This window comes from Scomber japonicus, chromosome 8 (genome assembly GCF_027409825.1).
Source record: "Scomber japonicus isolate fScoJap1 chromosome 8, fScoJap1.pri, whole genome shotgun sequence".
Taxonomy (NCBI): Eukaryota; Metazoa; Chordata; class Actinopteri; order Scombriformes; family Scombridae; genus Scomber; species Scomber japonicus.
The window spans coordinates 16712659-16733885 of record NC_070585.1 but is presented as its reverse complement, the minus strand read 5'-3'; the positions used below and the strand labels follow the sequence as shown (position 1 = coordinate 16733885).

General features: G+C 43.0%; 6 protein-coding genes across 8 annotated transcripts in view; all 6 read right to left on the bottom strand.

Moving 5' to 3' along the window:
* LOC128362568 (protocadherin gamma-A2-like) overlaps window positions 1-21227 on the bottom strand; it is an 84865-nt gene that overhangs the window by 15471 nt on the left and 48167 nt on the right. The window lies entirely within an intron of this gene.
* Window positions 839-3322, bottom strand: LOC128363462 (protocadherin gamma-C5-like). The gene has a single exon (XM_053324464.1). The coding sequence runs from the start codon at window positions 3320-3322 to the stop codon at window positions 839-841; it is 2484 nt and encodes an 827-aa protein (XP_053180439.1).
* Window positions 8187-10670, bottom strand: LOC128362573 (protocadherin gamma-C5-like). The gene has a single exon (XM_053323362.1). The coding sequence runs from the start codon at window positions 10650-10652 to the stop codon at window positions 8187-8189; it is 2466 nt and encodes an 821-aa protein (XP_053179337.1). The 5' UTR covers window positions 10653-10670.
* On the bottom strand, window positions 11601-14066 carry LOC128362571 (protocadherin gamma-C5-like). The gene has a single exon (XM_053323360.1). It carries the CDS (start codon window positions 14064-14066, stop codon window positions 11601-11603), a length of 2466 nt encoding a protein of 821 aa, XP_053179335.1.
* On the bottom strand, window positions 14992-17457 carry LOC128362569 (protocadherin gamma-C5-like). The gene has a single exon (XM_053323359.1). The coding sequence runs from the start codon at window positions 17455-17457 to the stop codon at window positions 14992-14994; it is 2466 nt and encodes an 821-aa protein (XP_053179334.1).
* Window positions 18375-20936, bottom strand: LOC128363461 (protocadherin gamma-C5-like). The gene has a single exon (XM_053324463.1). The coding sequence runs from the start codon at window positions 20934-20936 to the stop codon at window positions 18375-18377; it is 2562 nt and encodes an 853-aa protein (XP_053180438.1).

Here is a 21227-nt window from a genome sequence, read left to right as displayed (position 1 = left end):
GAGAGCGAAAACTTTTCACTGACTTCCCTTCCACTGACAGACAATAATCAACTTCATTCTCATTTTAAAAGTTTGACAGAACAACGCAAACGGAATAAGGGATGCAAACCATCTTAGGGCTATGGAAAAATACACTTTTATATGATCAAAGAAATAATTAAAGAAATGTACTATATATTATCTTTAACTTCTATGTGTTTTGCAATTTCAGTCACGTGCTCATGAGCTCCTCAAAACACAGACAGTAACAGCCAGCGTGTATTTATAGCAATACTATTTGTATCCGCAGGGGGGCATGATTTCCAAATTGGTTTTCCGCAGTCTGTATCCAAGGAAGGTATAAATGGAGCATAATTGTGTATTTAGTCCATTCCACAAAGGTTCTTGTAGGCTATGAAACTAACTTGCAGAAGAGAGAATACATGTAATATTTACTAAATTGAATAAACACATTCCGTCTGAGACCTATAAACAGAAATAATAGAGTTTATTATCAATAAAAGTGGCTACTTAAAGAAAGTTGAACAGAAAAATAGCTATGAAACCGTAATTTTCTTTCACCTAAACATTTAAACTGAAGATACGGTAAAAAAAATAAAATGCGCTCTGTCACGTTGGCAATGAACAATAGTTACAAACCTGCTGCTCACCATAGGCAATAAAAAACATCAGTTTGTAAAAATGTAGTGCTATTTGTTTCCATTCTATAAACAATTTTCCAAGGCACCTATAGGCAACAAATTGCTAGTTAGTAGACCTACTGTTTCCCCCCCAAACACAACAGGAGAAAAGACAAGATTGTGGAGCTTCGGTTTAGCTCGCGTTCATGAATACAATATCACACAATACCTAGTGATTTTCTGCTCACCTGCTGGCTCTCAAAGGTCCAGGTGCTGTCAGGTAAAGAAGCATCAAGAACACTGATCACCTCCTTAAAGTCAGTGGTGCTGCTGGGCTTAATCAAAGTGAAATCACTGTACTCTGACATTGGAGACATACAGGACCTGAAGGACTGACTCTGAGACAACATGTCTCCTCCCAGGACCTCCACGTACTTTATAGGCCCATCAGTGTTGAGCTGAATCTGCAGGTTTCTGTTGGGGTTCTTGTAATCATCACAGTCGCTCCGTCTCATGCAGCAACTACCGCTGCTTCTGCTGCTCCTGATGCATTTAACCGCTAAGATGAGAAAAGTCACCAGAGACAGCACGGACACCGAGGCCAGAGAGAGAATCAAATAAAGGGTGATTCTCCCGGTTTTCTTGCTAGGCTCCATCGTTTTCTGTCGGAGGTCCAAGACGGGCTCATGGAGGCCATCCTCCAGCAGGATGGACACCGTGACTGTGGCGGACTGGACCGGTTCCCCGTCGTCCTTGACCTCTATAAGCAGCCTCTGAGAGGAGTCGTCCTGCTCGGACACAGGGCGTTTAGTCCTCACCTCTCCTGTGTACTGATTAACTGTGAACAGAGAGGCGTCTGTGGCCTCTGCCAGTTTGTAGGAGATCCAGGCGTTATGGCCCGAGTCAGCGTCCACGGCCGTCACCTTAGTAACCAGGTGACCCGGTTTAGCGGAGCGGGGCATCCTCTGATGAGAGAGGGAGCCCAGGGCAGCGGAGGAGGGGTAAATAACAGCGGGGGCATTGTCGTTCTGGTCCAGGATAAAAACATGGACAGTAGCGTTGCTGCTGAGAGACGGAGAGCCCTGGTCCTTTGCCTGAACCTGAATCTGAAACACCTTCAGTTTCTCATAGTCAAACGAGTGCATGCTGTAGATGCTGCCGTTATCTGAGTTAATGTAAACATAAGACGAGACAGAAACGTCCTGCACTTTAGAGTCCAGTATAGAATAAGAGATTTTAGCGTTTTCACCAAAATCCAGGTCAGATGCTGATACTGAGTACAGTATAGAGCCTGGTACCCCATTCTCTTTTAAATACACATTATAGGAGGGCTGAGTGAACACTGGAGGATTATCATTCACATCAGAGATGCTGACAGGTATTATTTTCTTACTGGACAGAGGAGGAGAGCCTGAATCAGTGGCTGTTATTTCAATATTATACTCTGAAAATGTCTCTCGGTCTAAATGACCACTAGTGACCAGTGCGTAATTATTAGAAAAAGAGGGTTTCAGATTAAAAGGAGAACCCTTGGGGAGCTGTAATGTCACTTCACCGTTATCACCAGAGTCAAGGTCTCGAGCACTGATTAAAGCCACTACGGTGCCACTGGGCGAGTCTTCGCGTACTGGCTTTGGCTGAGAAGTGAGGACAATTTCTGGAAAATTATCATTGAAGTCAATAATATCAATTTGTACGCGACAGTGGCCCTCCATTTCAGGGCTGCCTTTATCTTTTGCAGTTACATCAATGTCATATGACTTAGTAGTTTCGTAATCTAACTCTCCTTTAAGAACGATTTCACCGGTTAAAGAGTTAATATCGAAAACTGACAATACAGAATCTGGTGTCCGAGTGCCAAATGAGAATTCAATTTCACCATTTAAACCTTCATCTGCATCTGTTGCTTTGGGCTTGATAATAACAGCCCCCTTTACACTTTTTTCACTCAAGGTGACTTTGTAAACGTTTTTTTCAAACACTGGGAAGTTATCATTTATGTCAAGCACACTTATGGTTATTTGTGAGGTTCCGGATCTTGCTGGATTCCCCCCATCTAACGCTGTTAGTAATATTTTGTGAACTGCTTTTTTCTCTCGGTCAAGAGGCTTTTCTAAAACAAGCTCGGGAACGGTCTTTCCACCCTCTATTTCTTTTATTTTGAGAGAACAACACTCATTTTTACTAAGAGTATATGATTTGAGTGAATTGCTTCCAACATCGGGGTCCATTGCGCTCTCCAAAGGAAAGCGTGTGCCAACTGCTGCTGATTCGGCTAATTTCAAAGATAACTGATTTGAAAGGAAACTTGGAGAATTGTCATTAATATCTCGTATTTCAACCTCAATTCGGTGTAACTGTAGTGGGTCCTCAATAACTACTTGCAGAGGTAGAACACAGCTGGCGCTTTGTCCACATAACGCCTCTCTGTCTATTCTGTCATTTACCACCAGCTCGCCCTTCCCCGCATCCACACTGAAATGCTGCTTACCAGCCTCAGAGGCGACACGAAGCTTACGGTCAAAAATCTCTGATAGTCCCAAACCCAGATCTTTGGCTAGATTTCCTACTACAGCGCCCTGTTTCAGTTCTTCTGGGATGCTGTAACGAGTCTGTCCGTCTATTGTAGTCCACAAGAGAAAGAAATGATGCCACCAAAGCGCCTGCCATCTCCAGTCTCGGTATCCCATTCTCTTTGTCATCCCTAATTCAGTAAAATACATCATTTACAATCCAAAGGAACAAAGAGCATCGAGACAAAATCCATATTCCGAAAGCGTGACATATCCCGTTGAAATGATGCTTGTTCATAGCCAAAGATTTACAAAAAGGATACAACCTTATATTCCGTGTATATGAACCATTTACCTCCTCTCCTTCCACCCCGAGTATTGTGGTTTTGGTGCTGAAGCTGAGCGGGGGAGGGAGTAGATCTCTTTGTACAGTTCTGAATGCTATTGGTGCACAGCATCCACCCCTCACATCCAATGAGAGAGAAAACTGAGCAGCACTGTTAAAGACACACTATCCCCTTTGTCATGAAAGAGAGAGTGAAACACTGCAAGGAGATGCCAGCTAACATTTCCACGACTTTAATAAATGTAAAATAAATCAATGTACTGAATTGATATGTCTGTCTGTATATTTTACTGAGACCAAATATATACACCTTGTTTTTTATTTATTTGTAATGAGTAAATTTCATCATCTCGGTTTACGTATAAGCCAATAAGTTCTGTTAAAGTAATAAGTACAAATAGTTACATGTGTTAGAACAATGTTTTTTCAATGACATCCCTTTACATTTGAGTAAACGCCCGTCAACAACAATCTATTATCTTGCCCTCTGGGTCAGAGTCGCTGTTCATCGCTGTGGTGCTGAAACGCTCAGCTCCAAAAGCCATTTACCATCCAACACAGTCTTCGGGTCAAATTATAACAGCCGCTGTGCCACAGAAGTGATCAATGTAAAGTACAGATATCAGCAGTTCTAATGTAGTACAAAATGTTATCATCCAGAATCTGTTGAGCTGCCTCGATATTCCAGTAGCTTAAGTAATGATCTTACAAATCTGTATATGCATTGTTATATACTCTCTGCTTACCTGCTGGCTCTCAAAGGTCCAGGTGCTGTCAGGTAAAGAAGCATCAAGAACACTGATCACCTCCTTAAAGTCAGTGGTGCTGCTGGGCTTAATCAAAGTGAAATCACTGTACTCTGACATTGGAGACATACAGGACCTGAAGGACTGACTCTGAGACAACATGTCTCCTCCCAGGACCTCCACGTACTTTATAGGCCCATCAGTGTTGAGCTGAATCTGCAGGTTTCTGTTGGGGTTCTTGTAATCATCACAGTCGCTCCGTCTCATGCAGCAACTACCGCTGCTTCTGCTGCTCCTGATGCATTTAACCGCTAAAATGAGAAAAGTCACCAGAGACAGCACGGACACCGAGGCCAGAGAGAGAATCAAATAAAGGGTGATTCTCCCGGTTTTCTTATTCGGCTCCATCGTTTTCTGTCGGAGGTCCAAGATGGGCTCATGGAGGCCGTCCTCCAGCAGGATGGACACCGTGACTGTGGCGGACTGGACCGGTTCCCCGTCGTCCTTGACCTCTATAAGCAGCCTCTGAGAGGAGTCGTCCTGCTCGGACACAGGGCGTTTAGTCCTCACCTCTCCTGTGTACTGATTGACTGTGAACAGAGAGGCGTCTGTGGCCTCCGCCAGTTTGTAGGAGATCCAGGCGTTATGGCCCGAGTCAGCGTCCACGGCCGTCACCTTAGTAACCAGGTGACCCGGTTTAGCAGAGCGGGGCATCCTCTGATGAGAGAGGGAGCCCAGGGCAGCGGAGGAGGGGTAAATAACAGCGGGGGCATTGTCGTTCTGGTCCAGGATAAAAACATGGACAGTAGCGTTGCTGCTGAGAGACGGAGAGCCCTGGTCCTTTGCCTGAACCTGAATCTGAAACACCTTCAGTTTCTCATAGTCAAACGAGTGCATGCTGTAGATGCTGCCGTTATCTGAGTTAATGTAAACATAAGACGAGACAGAAACGTCCTGCACTTTAGAGTCCAGTATAGAGTAAGAGATTTTAGCGTTTTCACCAAAATCCAGGTCAGATGCTGATACTGAGTACAGTATAGAGCCTGGTACCCCATTCTCTTTTAAATACACATTATAGGAGGGCTGAGTGAATACAGGAGGGTTATCATTCACATCAGTAATTCTAACATTTATAGTCTTCTTTGTAGACAGAGGAGGAGAGCCCAAATCAGTGGCTGTTATTTCAATATTATACTCTGAGAAACTCTCCCGATCTAAAGCACCACTGGTAACCAGTGCGTAATTATCAGAAAAAGAGGGTTTGAGATTAAAAGGAGAACCCTTGGGGAGCTGCAATGTCACTTTACCGTTATCACCGGAGTCAAGGTCTCGAGCATTTATTAAAGCTACGACAGTACCACGTGGTGAATCCTCGCGCACAGAGTTTGGTTGGGAGGTCAGAAATATGTTTGGAGCATTATCATTAACATCTGACACTTCAATATGGACAGTGCAATGCCCCTCCATTCTTGGAGATCCTTTGTCTTTTGCGCTAATGTCAATTTCATAATTTGCGTTTGTTTCGAAATCTAATTTCCCAATAAGACGCATTTCTCCGGTTAATGAATCAATATCAAACACAGATAAGATCATATCTGGTGTGTGCGTTCCAAATGAATACTCAACTTCTCCATTTAGACCCTCATCAATATCTTTTGCGGTCAGTTTAAGGATGGATGCACCCTGTAAACTATTTTCGCTTATGGAAACTTTGTAAATATTTTTCTCAAATACAGGAAAATGGTCATTAATATCAAGAACATTTATGGTTATCTGAGAGGTCCCAGATTTAACCGGAATCCCTCCATCTAGAGCTGTCAGCTGCAGCTGATGTCTGGCATTTTTCTCCCTGTCGAGAGATTTAGACAAGACAAGCTCTGGCACTTTCCTCCCACCGGACACATTTTTTATCTTTAAACTAAAAAACTCATCTTTACTCAAAGTATAAGACCTTACTGAATTTACTCCAACGTCAAGATCTTGTGCAGTCTCTAATGGAAAACGAGCCCCTGCCGCTGTCGACTCAGATATTTCTAATGTTATATCTTCCGAAGGGAATCTTGGGAAATTATCATTTATATCTTGTATTTCTACCTCAACCCGATACAGTTGTAGCGGATTATCAATGACAACTTGAAGAGTCAATACACAGCTGGTGCTTTGTCCACACAAAGCCTCTCTGTCTATTCTGTCGTTCACCACGAGCTCGCCCTTCCCCGCATCCACACTGAAATGCTGCTCACCAGCTTCAGAAGCGACACGAAGCTTACGGTCAAAAATCTCTGATAGTCCCAAACCCAGATCCTTGGCTAGATTTCCTACCACAGATCCCTGTTTTAGCTCCTCTGGGATGCTGTATCGAGTCTGTCCGTCTATTGTAGTCCACAAGAGAAAGAAATGATGCCACCAAAGCGCCTGCCATCTCCAGTCTCGGTATCCTATTCTCTTTGTCATCCTTGGTCCGATAGAATTATTTCCCATTGAGGTAATTGAAACGCAGATAGTTACCATCCATTGCCAAAAAACGGTAATCCGAAAGAAAGTTCCAAAGTCGTTTCATAGTAAATAATTATTTTCCTTTTTTAATTCCTATAAGAGCATCACTCCCTCTCCTCCAGCTCATTGTAATGTGAGCGTTTACGCTGCTGAAGCTGCATGGGGGAGGGAGTAGATCTCTTTGTACAGTCCTACGTTTCATTGGTGCACAACATCCATCTCCACTATCCAATAAGAAGGGAGGTGAGCAGTACTTTTAAAGACACAGCCGCCCTATTCTGCTTCAAGGCAATAACAGAATATCAAGGAAATTATAGGATGCCAGCAGTTGAACGCCACTATTAAAGTCAATTTGAATGAAATGAAACATGATCATAAAAACATAAATACAGTCTGTTATGGTTATTCAGACTCTCTAAACCAGTATTCTGAGATTTGAAATAGAAAAAGTGATAAAACATTTCAAATAATGTTCCGATAACATACTTATTTCACAAACATATAAATTCTAGTAGTAAGTATGCAACTGCTATTGTGGATTTTGTTTGGTCAATGAGAGCAGTTTAGCCCTTGTAATGAGGAAGCCTTGAAAATATTTCGCTGTCCAGCTCTGTGGTGCTGAAAGAAAATTGCATTCATTCAGTACAGAAAAATGACTGTAGCACTCAAACAGAGATGAACCTAAACTTTAATACTATTCAGTCTTTTGTAGAAGGAGCAAGACGTGGACAATGTAGAGGCAGATATGTGTGCATCATAAGTGAAATGTGAAAACAACAAGAAAGGCGAAAGGTCAATAGTTACACCAGTTTGGGGATGTCGTAACAGACCGAATCTTGGCTGGAACACACAATAACACACAGTAACAAGTGACACCGACCCACACGCCGACGGTAGTATAAAAAGTCTGAATGGGCGTAAGTGTGGCGCTGTTTTGCTGTTTTACTGTTTTACTATTCTGCTGTTGATGTTTCATTGATGTGTGCAGTGTTTAGCTGTGTCATCAATAAAGATCACAGTTGGCTGTTCGACGACTTCTGTTCTCAGTCTCTTATTTTAAAGATTACTTGAATTTAAGTAATCCAGTAGTTCTCTTACAACAACAGAACCATGCAATGATCGAGGAAGACGATTAGGTGAAAATTGGGACAAAGTGCTAGAATTTACAGTATTTTATACCTTGGACAATGCGACGAAATAATATAATTTCACGTGATAATAAGTATGACAAGCATGTATTAGGACAGGACTTTATATCACAAGCGTACCAAACACTGACATTTAGCTTTAAGTGAAGGAAATAAAAAAAAATCAAGATATTTGTTGAGGGAAAAACAAGCCTAGGCAGTAACGTTTATACAGTATTTATGATGAAAACATCATTACCAGATTACAACTTAAAATAATATAAATTATTTACATTTGAAACAATGAATGATTCGATGTCATCAAATTAAACGGATTGTTATCTGCTCACCTGCTGGCTCTCAAAGGTCCAGGTGCTGTCAGGTAAAGAAGCATCAAGAACACTGATCACCTCCTTAAAGTCAGTGGTGCTGCTGGGTTTAATTAAAGTGAAATCACTGTACTCTGACATTGGAGACATACAGGACCTGAAGGACTGACTCTGAGACAACATGTCTCCTCCCAGGACCTCCACGTACTTTATAGGCCCATCAGTGTTGAGCTGAATCTGCAGGTTTCTGTTGGGGTTCTTGTAATCATCACAGTCGCTCCGTCTCATGCAGCAACTACCGCTGCTTCTGCTGCTCCTAATGCATTTAACCGTTAAAATGAGAAAAGTCACCAGAGACAGCACGGACACCGAGGCCAGAGAGAGAATCAAATAAAGGGTGATTCTCCCGGTTTTCTTACTCGGCTCCATCGTTTTCTGTCGGAGGTCCAAGATGGGCTCATGGAGGCCGTCCTCCAGCAGGATGGACACCGTGACTGTGGCGGACTGGACCGGTTCCCCGTCGTCCTTGACCTCTATAAGCAGCCTCTGAGAGGAGTCGTCCTGCTCGGACACAGGGCGTTTAGTCCTCACCTCTCCTGTGTACTGATTAACTGTGAACAGAGAGGCGTCTGTGGCCTCCGCCAGTTTGTAGGAGATCCAGGCGTTATGGCCCGAGTCAGCGTCCACGGCCGTCACCTTAGTAACCAGGTGACCCGGTTTAGCGGAGCGGGGCATCCTCTGATGAGAGAGGGAGCCCAGGGCAGCGGAGGAGGGGTAAATAACAGCGGGGGCATTGTCGTTCTGGTCCAGGATAAAAACATGGACAGTAGCGTTGCTGCTGAGAGACGGAGAGCCCTGGTCCTTTGCCTGAACCTGAATCTGAAACACCTTCAGTTTCTCATAGTCAAACGAGTGCATGCTGTAGATGCTGCCGTTATCTGAGTTAATGTAAACATAAGACGAGACAGAAACGTCCTGCACTTTAGAGTCCAGTATAGAATAAGAGATTTTAGCGTTTTCACCAAAATCCAGGTCAGATGCTGATACTGAGTACAGTATAGCGCCTGGTACCCCATTCTCTTTTAAATACACATTATAGGAGGGCTGAGTGAATACAGGAGGGTTATCATTCACATCAGAGATGCTGACAGGTATAATTTTTTTACTGGACAGAGGAGGAGAGCCTGAATCAGTGGCTGTTATTTCAATATTATACTCAGAGAAAGTCTCTCGGTCTAAACGACCACTGGTAACCAGTGCGTAATTATTAGAAAATGAAGGTTTTAGAGTGAAAGAAGAACCTTTTGGTAGTTTTAATGTCACTTTGCTATTATTACCAGAGTCAGCGTCACGCGCATTGAGCAAAGCCACTACTGTGCCACTTGGTGCGTCTTCGCGCACTGGCTTCGGTTCAGAGGTAAGGATAATTTCAGGAGTATTATCATTAACATCAACAACATCTATCTGTACACGACAGTGACTCTCCATCACTGGAACCCCCTTGTCTTTCGCAGTTATTTCTATTTTATAGGACGAAGCTCTTTCATAATCTAAATCTCCTTTCAAATATATTTCTCCTGTTAATGAATTTATCTCAAAAACTGATGAGACAGAATCTGGTGTTCTGGGGCCAAAAGAGAATTCAACTTCTCCGTTTGGTCCCTCGTCAGCATCAGTTGCTGCTATTTTGATAACAAATGTATCTTTTGCAGTGTTCTCCTCTAAGGAAACTTTATATGTATTTTTATCAAATACTGGGAAATTGTCATTGTTATCAAGCACAGTGATAATTATCTGCGAGGTACCAGACATGACTGGGTTTCCTCCGTCTAATGCGGTCAGTAGTAGCCGATGAACGGCTTTCTTCTCCCGGTCAAGAGGTTTCTCTAACACTAGCTCCGGGACCGTTTTGCCATCTTCAACCTCTTTCATTTTCAACGTAAAACAGTCGTTTTTAGTCAAAGTGTAGGATTTTAGTGAATTACTTCCAACGTCTGAATCCTCTGCGCCTTCTAAAAGAAAACGAGTCCCGACTGCTGCGGATTCAGCAATTTTCAAAGACATTTCTTTTGTATGAAACCTGGGTGAATTATCATTTATATCTTTTATTTCTACCTCGATCCGATGTAAACTTAGAGGATTTTCTAGAACAACCTGCAAAGGCAGCAAACAGCTGGCGCTTTGTCCACATAAAGCTTCTCTATCTATCCTGTCATTCACTACCAGCTCGCCCTTCCCCGCATCCACACTGAAATACTGCTCACCAGCCTCAGAGGCGACACGCAGCTCACGGTCAAAAATGTCCGATAGTCCCAAACCCAAATCTTTGGCAAGATTTCCTACCACAGATCCCTGTTTTAGTTCCTCTGGGATGCTGTATCGAGTCTGTCCGTCTATTGTACTCCACAAGAGAAAGAAATGATGCCACCAAAGCGCCTGCCATCTCCAGTCTCGGTATCCCATTCTCTTTGTCATCCCTGATCCGTTACAATATGTTATTTCCCATCGAGAAAATCGAAATTAATATCCAGTTCCAAGGAGAATTAGCTATGCCCATGAAAACATATGATGCACTTTTGTTCATGTCTGAACCTTAAATCAAAAGTGTCTTATTCAACTCGGTGTGTATGAGTGCATCGCCCATCGTCCTCCAGCTCTATGCATTGTTAACGTTTACGGTGGTGAGGATGCAAGGAGGAGGGGGTAGATCTCTTTGTACAGTTCTGCATGTGATTGGTCCGCATCATCTATCACTGGCATCCAATAGGAAGGAAGCTCAGTGGTGCTTTTAAAGACACAGCTGCGCCTATGATCATCTGTTAATGCAGTATTGTGTTTGACATGTGTAAGATACATCTTATTCTTCTGCTTTTCAAATTGTGCTGCTAAAATATTGTGCCAATGTCACAATCAAAGAAAATGTGCTTAGCCAAAATAAATAATATTCACCAATTTAACAGAACTAAACAAGTCCAAAAATCAATCTCTACGAACAAGGCAGTTTGAAGGGTTATAGTTGCTTTTAGGACTGAAATCGCCTATATTAGTTATTAAAAAAGAAGATGATCAAAGAAAAACCTTTGACATCACCCCAAACAGCACAGGACCGGTTATTTTTGACTAATTTAGCCAAAATGCTTTTTACAAGGTTCATAAGCAATGAAATGGGGAAGTGTTGCTGAATACCTCAAATTCTTCCCAGCACGTTCATAACAAGATTACCAAAGAAAGCATGAGAAAAACACCACCACAGTGCTCACTTGATGTTTTTCATCGTAATGTCACTAATAAAACAAGCCTAGGCAGTAACGTTTATACAGTATTTATGATGAAAACATCATTACCAGATTACAACTTAAAATAATATAAATTATTTACATTTGAAACAATGAATGATTCGATGTCATCAAATTAAACGGATTGTTATCTGCTCACCTGTTGGCTCTCAAAGGTCCAGGTGCTGTCAGGTAAAGAAGCATCAAGAACACTGATCACCTCCTTAAAGTCAGTGGTGCTGCTGGGTTTAATTAAAGTGAAATCACTGTACTCTGACATTGGAGACATACAGGACCTGAAGGACTGACTCTGAGACAACATGTCTCCTCCCAGGACCTCCACGTACTTTATAGGCCCATCAGTGTTGAGCTGAATCTGCAGGTTTCTGTTGGGGTTCTTGTAATCATCACAGTCGCTCCGCCTCATGCAGCAACTACCGCTGCTTCTGCTGCTCCTGATGCATTTAACCGTTAAAATGAGAAAAGTCACCAGAGACAGCACGGACACCGAGGCCAGAGAGAGAATCAAATAAAGGGTGATTCTCCCGGTTTTCTTGCTCGGCTCCATCGTTTTCTGTCGGAGGTCCAAGATGGGCTCATGGAGGCCGTCCTCCAGCAAGATGGACACCGTGACTGTGGCGGACTGGACCGGTTCCCCGTCGTCCTTGACCTCTATAAGCAGCCTCTGAGAGGAGTCATCCTGCTCGGACACAGGGCGTTTAGTCCTCACCTCTCCTGTGTACTGATTAACTGTGAACAGAGAGGCGTCTGTGGCCTCTGCCAGTTTGTAGGAGATCCAGGCGTTATGGCCCGAGTCAGCGTCCACGGCCGTCACCTTAGTAACCAGGTAACCCGGTTTAGCGGAGCGGGGCATCCTCTGATGAGAGAGGGAGCCCAGGGCAGCGGAGGAAGGGTAAATAACAGCGGGGGCATTGTCGTTCTGGTCCAGGATAAAAACATGGACAGTAGCGTTGCTGCTGAGAGACGGAGAGCCCTGGTCCTTTGCCTGAACCTGAATCTGAAACACCTTCAGTTTCTCATAGTCAAACGAGTGCATGCTGTAGATGCTGCCGTTATCTGAGTTAATGTAAACATAAGACGAGACAGAGACGTCCTGCACTTTAGAGTCCAGTATAGAATAAGAGATTTTAGCGTTTTCACCAAAATCCAGGTCAGATGCTGATACTGAGTATAGTATAGAGCCTGGTACCCCATTCTCTTTTAAATACACATTATAGGAGGGCTGAGTGAATACAGGAGGGTTATCATTCACATCAGAGATGCTGACAGGTATAATTTTCTTACTGGACAGAGGAGGAGAGCCTGAATCAGTGGCTGTTATTTCAATATTATACTCAGAGAAAGTCTCTCGGTCTAAACGGCCACTGGTAACCAGTGCGTAATTATTAGAAAATGAGGGTTTTAGAGTGAAAAAAGAACCTTTTGGTAGTTTTAATGTCACTTTGCTATTATTACCGGAGTCAGCGTCACGCGCATTGAGCAAAGCCACTACTGTGCCACTTGGTGCGTCTTCGCGCACTGGCTGCGGTTCAGAGGTAAGGATAATTTCAGGAGTATTATCATTAACATCAACAACATCTATCTGCACACGACAGTGACTCTCCATCACTGGAACCCCTCTGTCTTTAGCAGTTATTTCTATTTTATAGGACGAGGCTCTTTCATAATCTAAATCTCCTTTCAAATATATTTCTCCTGTTAATGAATTTATCTCAAAAACTGATGAAACGGAATCTGGTGTTCGGGGGCTAAAAGAGAATTCAACTTCTCCGTTTGGTCCCTCGTCAGCATCAGTTGCTGCTATTTTGATAACAAATGTATCTTTTGCAGTGTTCTCCTCTAAGGAAACTTTATATGTATTTTTATCAAATACTGGAAAATTGTCGTTTACGTCCAGCACAGTGATAATTATCTGCGAGGTACCAGACATGACTGGGTTTCCCCCGTCTAATGCGGTCAGTAGTAGCCGATGAACGGCTTTCTTCTCCCGGTCAAGAGGTTTCTCTAACACTAGCTCCGGGACCGTTTTGCCATCTTCAACCTCTTTCATTTTCAATGTAAAACAGTCGTTTTTAGTCAAAGTGTAGGATTTTAGTGAATTACTTCCAACGTCTGAATCCTCTGCACTTTCTAAAAGAAAACGAGTCCCGACTGCTGCGGATTCAGCAATTTTCAAAGACATTTCTTTTGTATGAAACCTGGGTGAATTATCATTTATATCTTTTATTTCTACCTCGATCCGATGTAAAATTAGAGGGTTCGCAAGGACAACCTGCAAAGGCAGCAAACAGCTGGCGCTTTGTCCACATAAAGCTTCTCTATCTATCCTGTCATTCACCACCAGCTCGCCCTTCCCCGCATCCACACTGAAATACTGCTCACCAGCCTCAGAGGCGACACGCAGCTTACGGTCAAAAATGTCTGATAGTCCCAAACCCAGATCTTTGGCTAGATTTCCTACCACAGATCCCTGTTTTAGTTCCTCTGGGATGCTGTATCGAGTCTGTCCGTCTATTGTAGTCCACAAGAGAAAGAAATGATGCCACCAAAGCGCCTGCCATCTCCAGTCTCGGTATCCCATTCTCTTTGTCATCCCTGATCCGTTACAATATATTATTTCCCATCGAGAAAATCGAAATTAATATCCAGTTCCAAGGAAATTAGCTATTCCCGTAAAAACATTTGATTCATTGCTCTTCATGTCTGAAATTTAAATTAACACTGTCCGAATCAGCTCGGTGTGTATGAGTGCATCGCTCATCGTCCTCCAGCTCTATGCATTGTTAACGTTTACGGTGGTGAGGATGCAAGGAGGAGGGGGTAGATCTCTTTGTACAGTTCTCTGTGTGATTGGTGCGCATCATCCATCACTGGCATCCAATAGGAAGGAAGCTCAGTGGTGCTTTTAAAGACACAGCTGCGCCTATGATCATCTGTTAATGCAGTATTGTGTTTGATGTGTTATAGTATTCTTCTGAGTTTGAAAATGTGCTGCTGAAAATATGCATTCCCATAAAATAATTTTCACAAAATTAACAGAGCTAAGCCAAGTCCAAAACTCAATATTATCATACAAAGCAATGTGAAGGGTTATAATCGTTCTTTAGTTTGAAATATTCTAAATTGGCAATTACAAAAGGAGGAAAAGCATCACAATACAAAAGGAGAAACAGCGTTGCCATCATCACAATACAAAAGCACATGGCTCATAATTGAGTAATTTAGCCAAAGCCCCTTTGACAAGTTTTTGAAGCAATGAAATGGGTAGGTGTTGCAGAATGGGTCAAACTCTTGCCTGCTATATAATAACAATATTAAATGTAACCTGAGAATAACGTCCGACTGCTCACTGTTCATTTTTCAGCAATATGCAGCTGATAAAACAAACTGGAGCAGTAAAGTGTTCGTGACAAAAAATGTTATTACCAGAAGACAATGAAGTATATAGAAATGATTGAAATAGGCATATGTAAACTTAAAATTATTAATGATTTGACGACATCTAATTAAATAAACTGTTATCTGCTCACCTGCTGGCTCTCAAAGGTCCAGGTGCTGTCAGGTAAAGAAGCATCAAGAACACTGATCACCTCCTTAAAGTCAGTGGTGCTGCTGGGTTTAATCAAAGTGAAATCACTGTACTCTGACATTGGAGACATACAGGACCTGAAGGACTGACTCTGAGACAACATGTCTCCTCCCAGGACCTCCACGTACTTTATAGGCCCATCAGTGTTGAGCTGAATCTGTAGGTTTCTGTTGGGGTTCTTGTAATCATCACAGTCGCTCCGTCTCATGCAGCAACTACCGCTGCTTCTGCTGCTCCTGATGCATTTAACCGCTAAAATGAGAAACGTCACCAGAGACAGCACGGACACCGAGGCCAGAGAGAGAATTAAATAAAGGGTGATTCTCCCGGTTTTCTTATTCGGCTCCATCGTTTTCTGTCGGAGGTCCAAGATGGGCTCATGGAGGCCGTCCTCCAGCAGGATGGACACCGTGACTGTGGCGGACTGGACCGGTTCCCCGTCGTCCTTGACCTCTATAAGCAGCCTCTGAGAGGAGTCGTCCTGCTCGGACACAGGGCGTTTAGTCCTCACCTCCCCTGTGTACTGATTAACTGTGAACAGAGAGGCGTCTGTGGCCTCAGCCAGTTTGTAGGAGATCCAGGCGTTATGGCCCGAGTCAGCGTCCACGGCCGTCACCTTAGTAACCAGGTGACCCGGTTTAGCAGAGCGGGGCATCCTCTGATGAGAGAGGGAGCCCAGGGCAGCGGAGGAGGGGTAAATGACAGCGGGGGCATTGTCGTTCTGGTCCAGGATAAAAACATGGACAGTAGCGTTGCTGCTGAGAGACGGAGAGCCCTGGTCCTTTGCCTGAACCTGAATCTGAAACACCTTCAGTTTCTCATAGTCAAACGAGTGCATGCTGTAGATGCTGCCGTTATCTGAGTTAATGTAAACATAAGACGAGACAGAAACGTCCTGCACTTTAGAGTCCAGTATAGAGTAAGAGATTTTAGCGTTTTCACCAAAATCCAGGTCAGATGCTGATACTGAGTACAGTATAGAGCCTGGTACCCCATTCTCTTTTAAATACACATTATAGGAGGGCTGAGTGAATACAGGAGGGTTATCATTCACATCAGAGATGCTGACAGGTATAATATTCTTACTGGACAGAGGAGGAGAGCCTGAATCAGTGGCTGTTATCTCAATATTATACTCTGAAAATCTCTCTCGGTCTAAACGACCACTAGTGACCAGTGCGTAATTATTAGAAAATGAGGGTTTAAGATCAAAGGGTGAACCTTTGGGAAGCTGTAACCTCACTTTACTGTTATCGCCGGAATCAAGATCACGGACGCTAAGCAAAGCGACTACTGTCCCACTGGGGGAGTCTTCGGGCACAGCATTTGGTTTTGAAGTTAGTACAATTTCTGGAGCATTATCATTTATGTCTAAGACATCCACCTGCACACTACAATGACCTTCCATTTTTGGTAAACCCTTATCTCTTGCACTAATATCTATTCGATATGAGGTTTGTGATTCGTGGTCCAGTTGTTTTTTTAAAAATATATCTCCCGTTACAGCATCTATATGAAACAATGAAAGTACTGATGGTGGTGTGTGAATGCCCAGAGAGTACTCAATCTCACCATTTGGACCCTCATCTGTGTCGGTTGCTTTTGTTGTAATTACAAAAGAGCCGTTTGGACTGTTTTCTTTAACAGCAATTTTATAAAACGTATTTTCAAACAATGGCACATTGTCGTTATTATCAAGCACAGTGATAGTTATTTTAGAAGTTCCAGACTTGACTGGATTGCCACCGTCCATAGCTGTAAGAACTAAATTGTGAATGGCTTTTTTCTCGCGATCTAATGATTTATTTAATACCAATTCTGGAATTTTTCTTCCATTTTCAATTTCTTTAACCTTTAAAGTAAAGCAATCATCTTTGCTGAGCGTGTACGTCTTTAATCCGTTACTCCCAACATCAGGGTCCTCTGCACTCTCTAAGGGAAAACGCACACCTACAACGGTGGATTCAGCGATTTCTATTATATGGTCGCTTTTGAGAAAACTAGGAGCATTGTCATTAACGTCTCTTATTTCAACCTCAATTCGGTGTAACTGTAACGGGTTTTCTATTACAACCTGCAGAGGTAGAACACAGCTGGCGCTTTGTCCACATAAAGCCTCTCTGTCTATTCTGTCATTTACCACCAGCTCGCCCTTCCCCGCATCCACACTGAAATACTGCTTACCAGCCTCAGAGGCGACACGAAGCTTACGGTCAAAAATCTCTGATAGTCCCAAACCCAGATCTTTGGCTAGATTTCCTACCACAGACCCCTGTTCCAGCTCCTCCGGGATGCTGTAACGAGTCTGTCCGTCTATTGTAGTCCACAAGAGAAAGAAATGATGCCACCAAAGCGCCTGCCATCTCCAGTCTCGGTATCCCATTCTCTTTGTCATCCTCGGTCAGTTACAACACGTTATGTCTCGTCAAAATATTGTTCGGATTAAAGAGGTCAACGTAGAAATCCATCAACTATGAACTTGCTGTAGTCCAAACGAGACCTATATATACATGCATCATGAGATGCAAATTAAAATTATAAAATGTAATCTGAGTGTATGAACGCATCCTCCTCTCATCTCCTGCTCGAAGCGATGCACTGGCTACAGTGGTGATGATGGATGGGGGAGGGAGTAGATCTCTTTGTACAACTCCTAATGCTATTGGTGCACAGACACTGCCCTACATCCAATAAGATTGAAACAGCAGTGGGCTCCATACCCAGCACTGTAAATCAAAAAGGTATGAAAAGGCACATTGGGGTACTCATTACACTGAGACATTTGATAGTTAACGAAAAATAAAAGATAATGCGCTTATTAAAAAATATGAATATATATATATATATATATATATATATATATATATATATATATATATATATATATATATATATATTGATTGTTCTTATTTCAACAATTCCTGCAAATCCACCCAATACAGCAACATGTGAAATAATGAAATCACAATATTGCTAAGTCACAGTATTATATTGTTCATGTGAAGAAATGACAAGACGGACACAAAACATGTCAAGCAAAAGCCATATTACCCTGTGTTGTTTAGACCCTGTGTTGTTTAAAGACCAAAATGATTTCCCTCGAAGTTAAAAAGCAAATAGAAACGCAAGAAAAATTATGGAATCTTGTGTGGGAATATAGCAAAAATGTTCCTATCTGCTTATTACAGGCTATCAAGGAATCAAAAATAGTAAATATAAAATCTTTTATATATTACATAGTGCATGTGTGAGACGATAATGACAGATTTCTAGAACACATATATTCACTGTTTCTGAATACTGTCTTGCCCACTACTTACAATTTTTCAAAATTATGACCAGACAGACAGACGTTGTTTTTTTCTGAATAACTAGGAACAATTGATGTTTTCTGCTCACCTGTTGGCTCTCAAAGGTCCAGGTGCTGTCAGGTAAAGAAGCATCAAGAACACTGATCACCTCCTTAAAGTCAGTGGTGCTGCTGGGTTTAATCAAAGTGAAATCACTGTACTCTGACATTGGAGACATACAGGACCTGAAGGACTGACTCTGAGACAACATGTCTCCTCCCAGGACCTCCACGTACTTTATAGGCCCATCAGTGTTGAGCTGAATCTGCAGGTTTCTGTTGGGGTTCTTGTAATCATCACAGTCGCTCCGTCTCATGCAGCAACTACCGCTGCTTCTGCTGCTCCTGATGCATTTAACCGCTAAAATGAGAAAAGTCACCAGAGACAGCACAGACACCGAGGCCAGAGAGAGAATTAAATAAAGGGTGATTCTCCCGGTTTTCTTGCTCGGCTCCATCGTTTTCTGTCGGAGGTCCAAGATGGGCTCATGGAGGCCGTCCTCCAGCAAGATGGACACCGTGACTGTGGCGGACTGGACCGGTTCCCCGTCGTCCTTGACCTCTATAAGCAGCCTCTGAGAGGAGTCGTCCTGCTCGGACACAGGGCGTTTAGTCCTCACCTCCCCTGTGTACTGATTAACTGTGAACAGAGAGGCGTCTGTGGCCTCCGCCAGTTTGTAGGAGATCCAGGCGTTATGGCCCGAGTCAGCGTCCACGGCCGTCACCTTAGTAACCAGGTGACCCGGTTTAGCAGAGCGGGGCATCCTCTGATGAGAGAGGGAGCCCAGGGCAGCGGAGGAGGGGTAAATAACAGCGGGGGCATTGTCGTTCTGGTCCAGGATAAAAACATGGACAGTAGCGTTGCTGCTGAGAGACGGAGAGCCCTGGTCCTTTGCCTGAACCTGAATCTGAAACACCTTCAGTTTCTCATAGTCAAACGAGTGCATGCTGTAGATGCTGCCGTTATCTGAGTTAATGTAAACATAAGACGAGACAGAAACGTCCTGCACTTTAGAGTCCAGTATAGAGTAAGAGAGTTTAGCGTTTTCACCAAAATCCAGGTCAGATGCTGATACTGAGTACAGTATAGAGCCTGGTACCCCATTCTCTTTTAAATACACATTATAGGAGGGCTGAGTGAATACAGGAGGGTTATCATTCACATCGGAGATGCTGACAGGTATAATTTTCTTACTGGACAGAGGAGGAGAGCCTGAATCAGTGGCTGTTATCTCAATATTATACTCTGAAAAGCTCTCTCGGTCTAAACGACCACTGGTGACCAGTTCGTAATTTTTAGAGAACGATGGTTTCAGAGAGAAAGGATAACTTTTCGGGAGATGTAACATCACTTTACCGTTAGCACCAGAGTCAAGATCTCGCGCACCGATCAAAGCAACGACTGTGCCACTTGGTGAGTCCTCGCGTACAGGACTCGGTTTGGAAGTCAGCACAATTTCTGGTGCATTATCATTTATGTCTTCAATGTCGAGTTGTACACGACAATGACCCTCCATTTCAGGGACGCCTTTGTCTTTAGCAGTTATATCGATATGGAATGATTTAGAACTTTCATAGTCTAATTCTCCCTTTAATATTATTTGTCCTGTTATATCATCTATTTCAAATGTCGATAACACAACATCTGGAGTACGGGACCCGAAAGAATATTTAACTTCCCCATTAAGACCATCATCAGCATCTGTAGCTGTAAGTTTGATTACAAACGTGCCTTTGGTGCAATTCTCTTTTAAAGAGACTTTGTACTCGTTTTCAGTGAATATTGGAAAATTGTCGTTATTATCAAGTACAGTAATGCTAATCTTACATGTTCCCGATGTGACAGGAGTGCCTCCATCTAATGCTGTCAGTAGCAGCTGATGGAGGGCATTCTTTTCGCGGTCCAATGGCTTCTCTAACACTAATTCTGGGACAGCATTGCCATTTTTAGTGTCTTTAAATTTTAGAGAAAAGTAATCGTTTTTGCTTAGAGAGTACGTTTTCAAAGAATTGCTTCCGACATCAGGATCCTCAGCACCCTCCAATGGAAAACGTTTACCAATCGCAACAGATTCTGGTATTTTAAGGTTAATCTCTTGTGTAAGAAAACGAGGGGAATTGTCATTTATGTCTCTTATTTCCACTTCAATTCGATGAGACTGCAAAGGATTTTCAACTACTACTTGAAGAGGCAGAACACAGCTGGCGCTTTGTCCACATAAAGCCTCTCTGTCTATTCTGTCGTTCACCAGCAGTTCGCCCTTCCCCGCATCCACACTGAAATACTGCTTACCAGCCTCAGAGGCGACACGAAGCTCACGATCAAATATGTCTGATAGTCCCAAACCCAGATCTTTTGCGATATTTCCTACCACAGAGCCCCGTTGTAGCTCCTCTGGGATGCTGTATCGAGTCTGTCCGTCTATTGTAGTCCACAAGAGAAAGAAGTTGTACCACCAAATAACCTGCCATCTCCAGTCTCGGTATCCCATTGTCTTTGTCATCCTTGGTCCGTTATAACACATTAACTCCAATCGAGATCCTGTTTATCAAAGTGCTAATATCCATTATAGTAGGAAATACTCCCGAGGTAAAACCACCACAGTCTTTGAGCATGGCTGCGTGCTAAAATTCATACATTAAATTCTCAGAAAATTCGTGCTCATCGCTGTCTCTCTCTCTCATGGTGCTCATTGCTCTCTAAGTGTTACAGCTATGAGGCTGCATGGGGGCAGGGAGTAGATTGCTTTGTACAGTTCTGTATCCTATTGGTGCACAGCATCCATTTCTACCATCCAATGAGAAAGAAACTGATC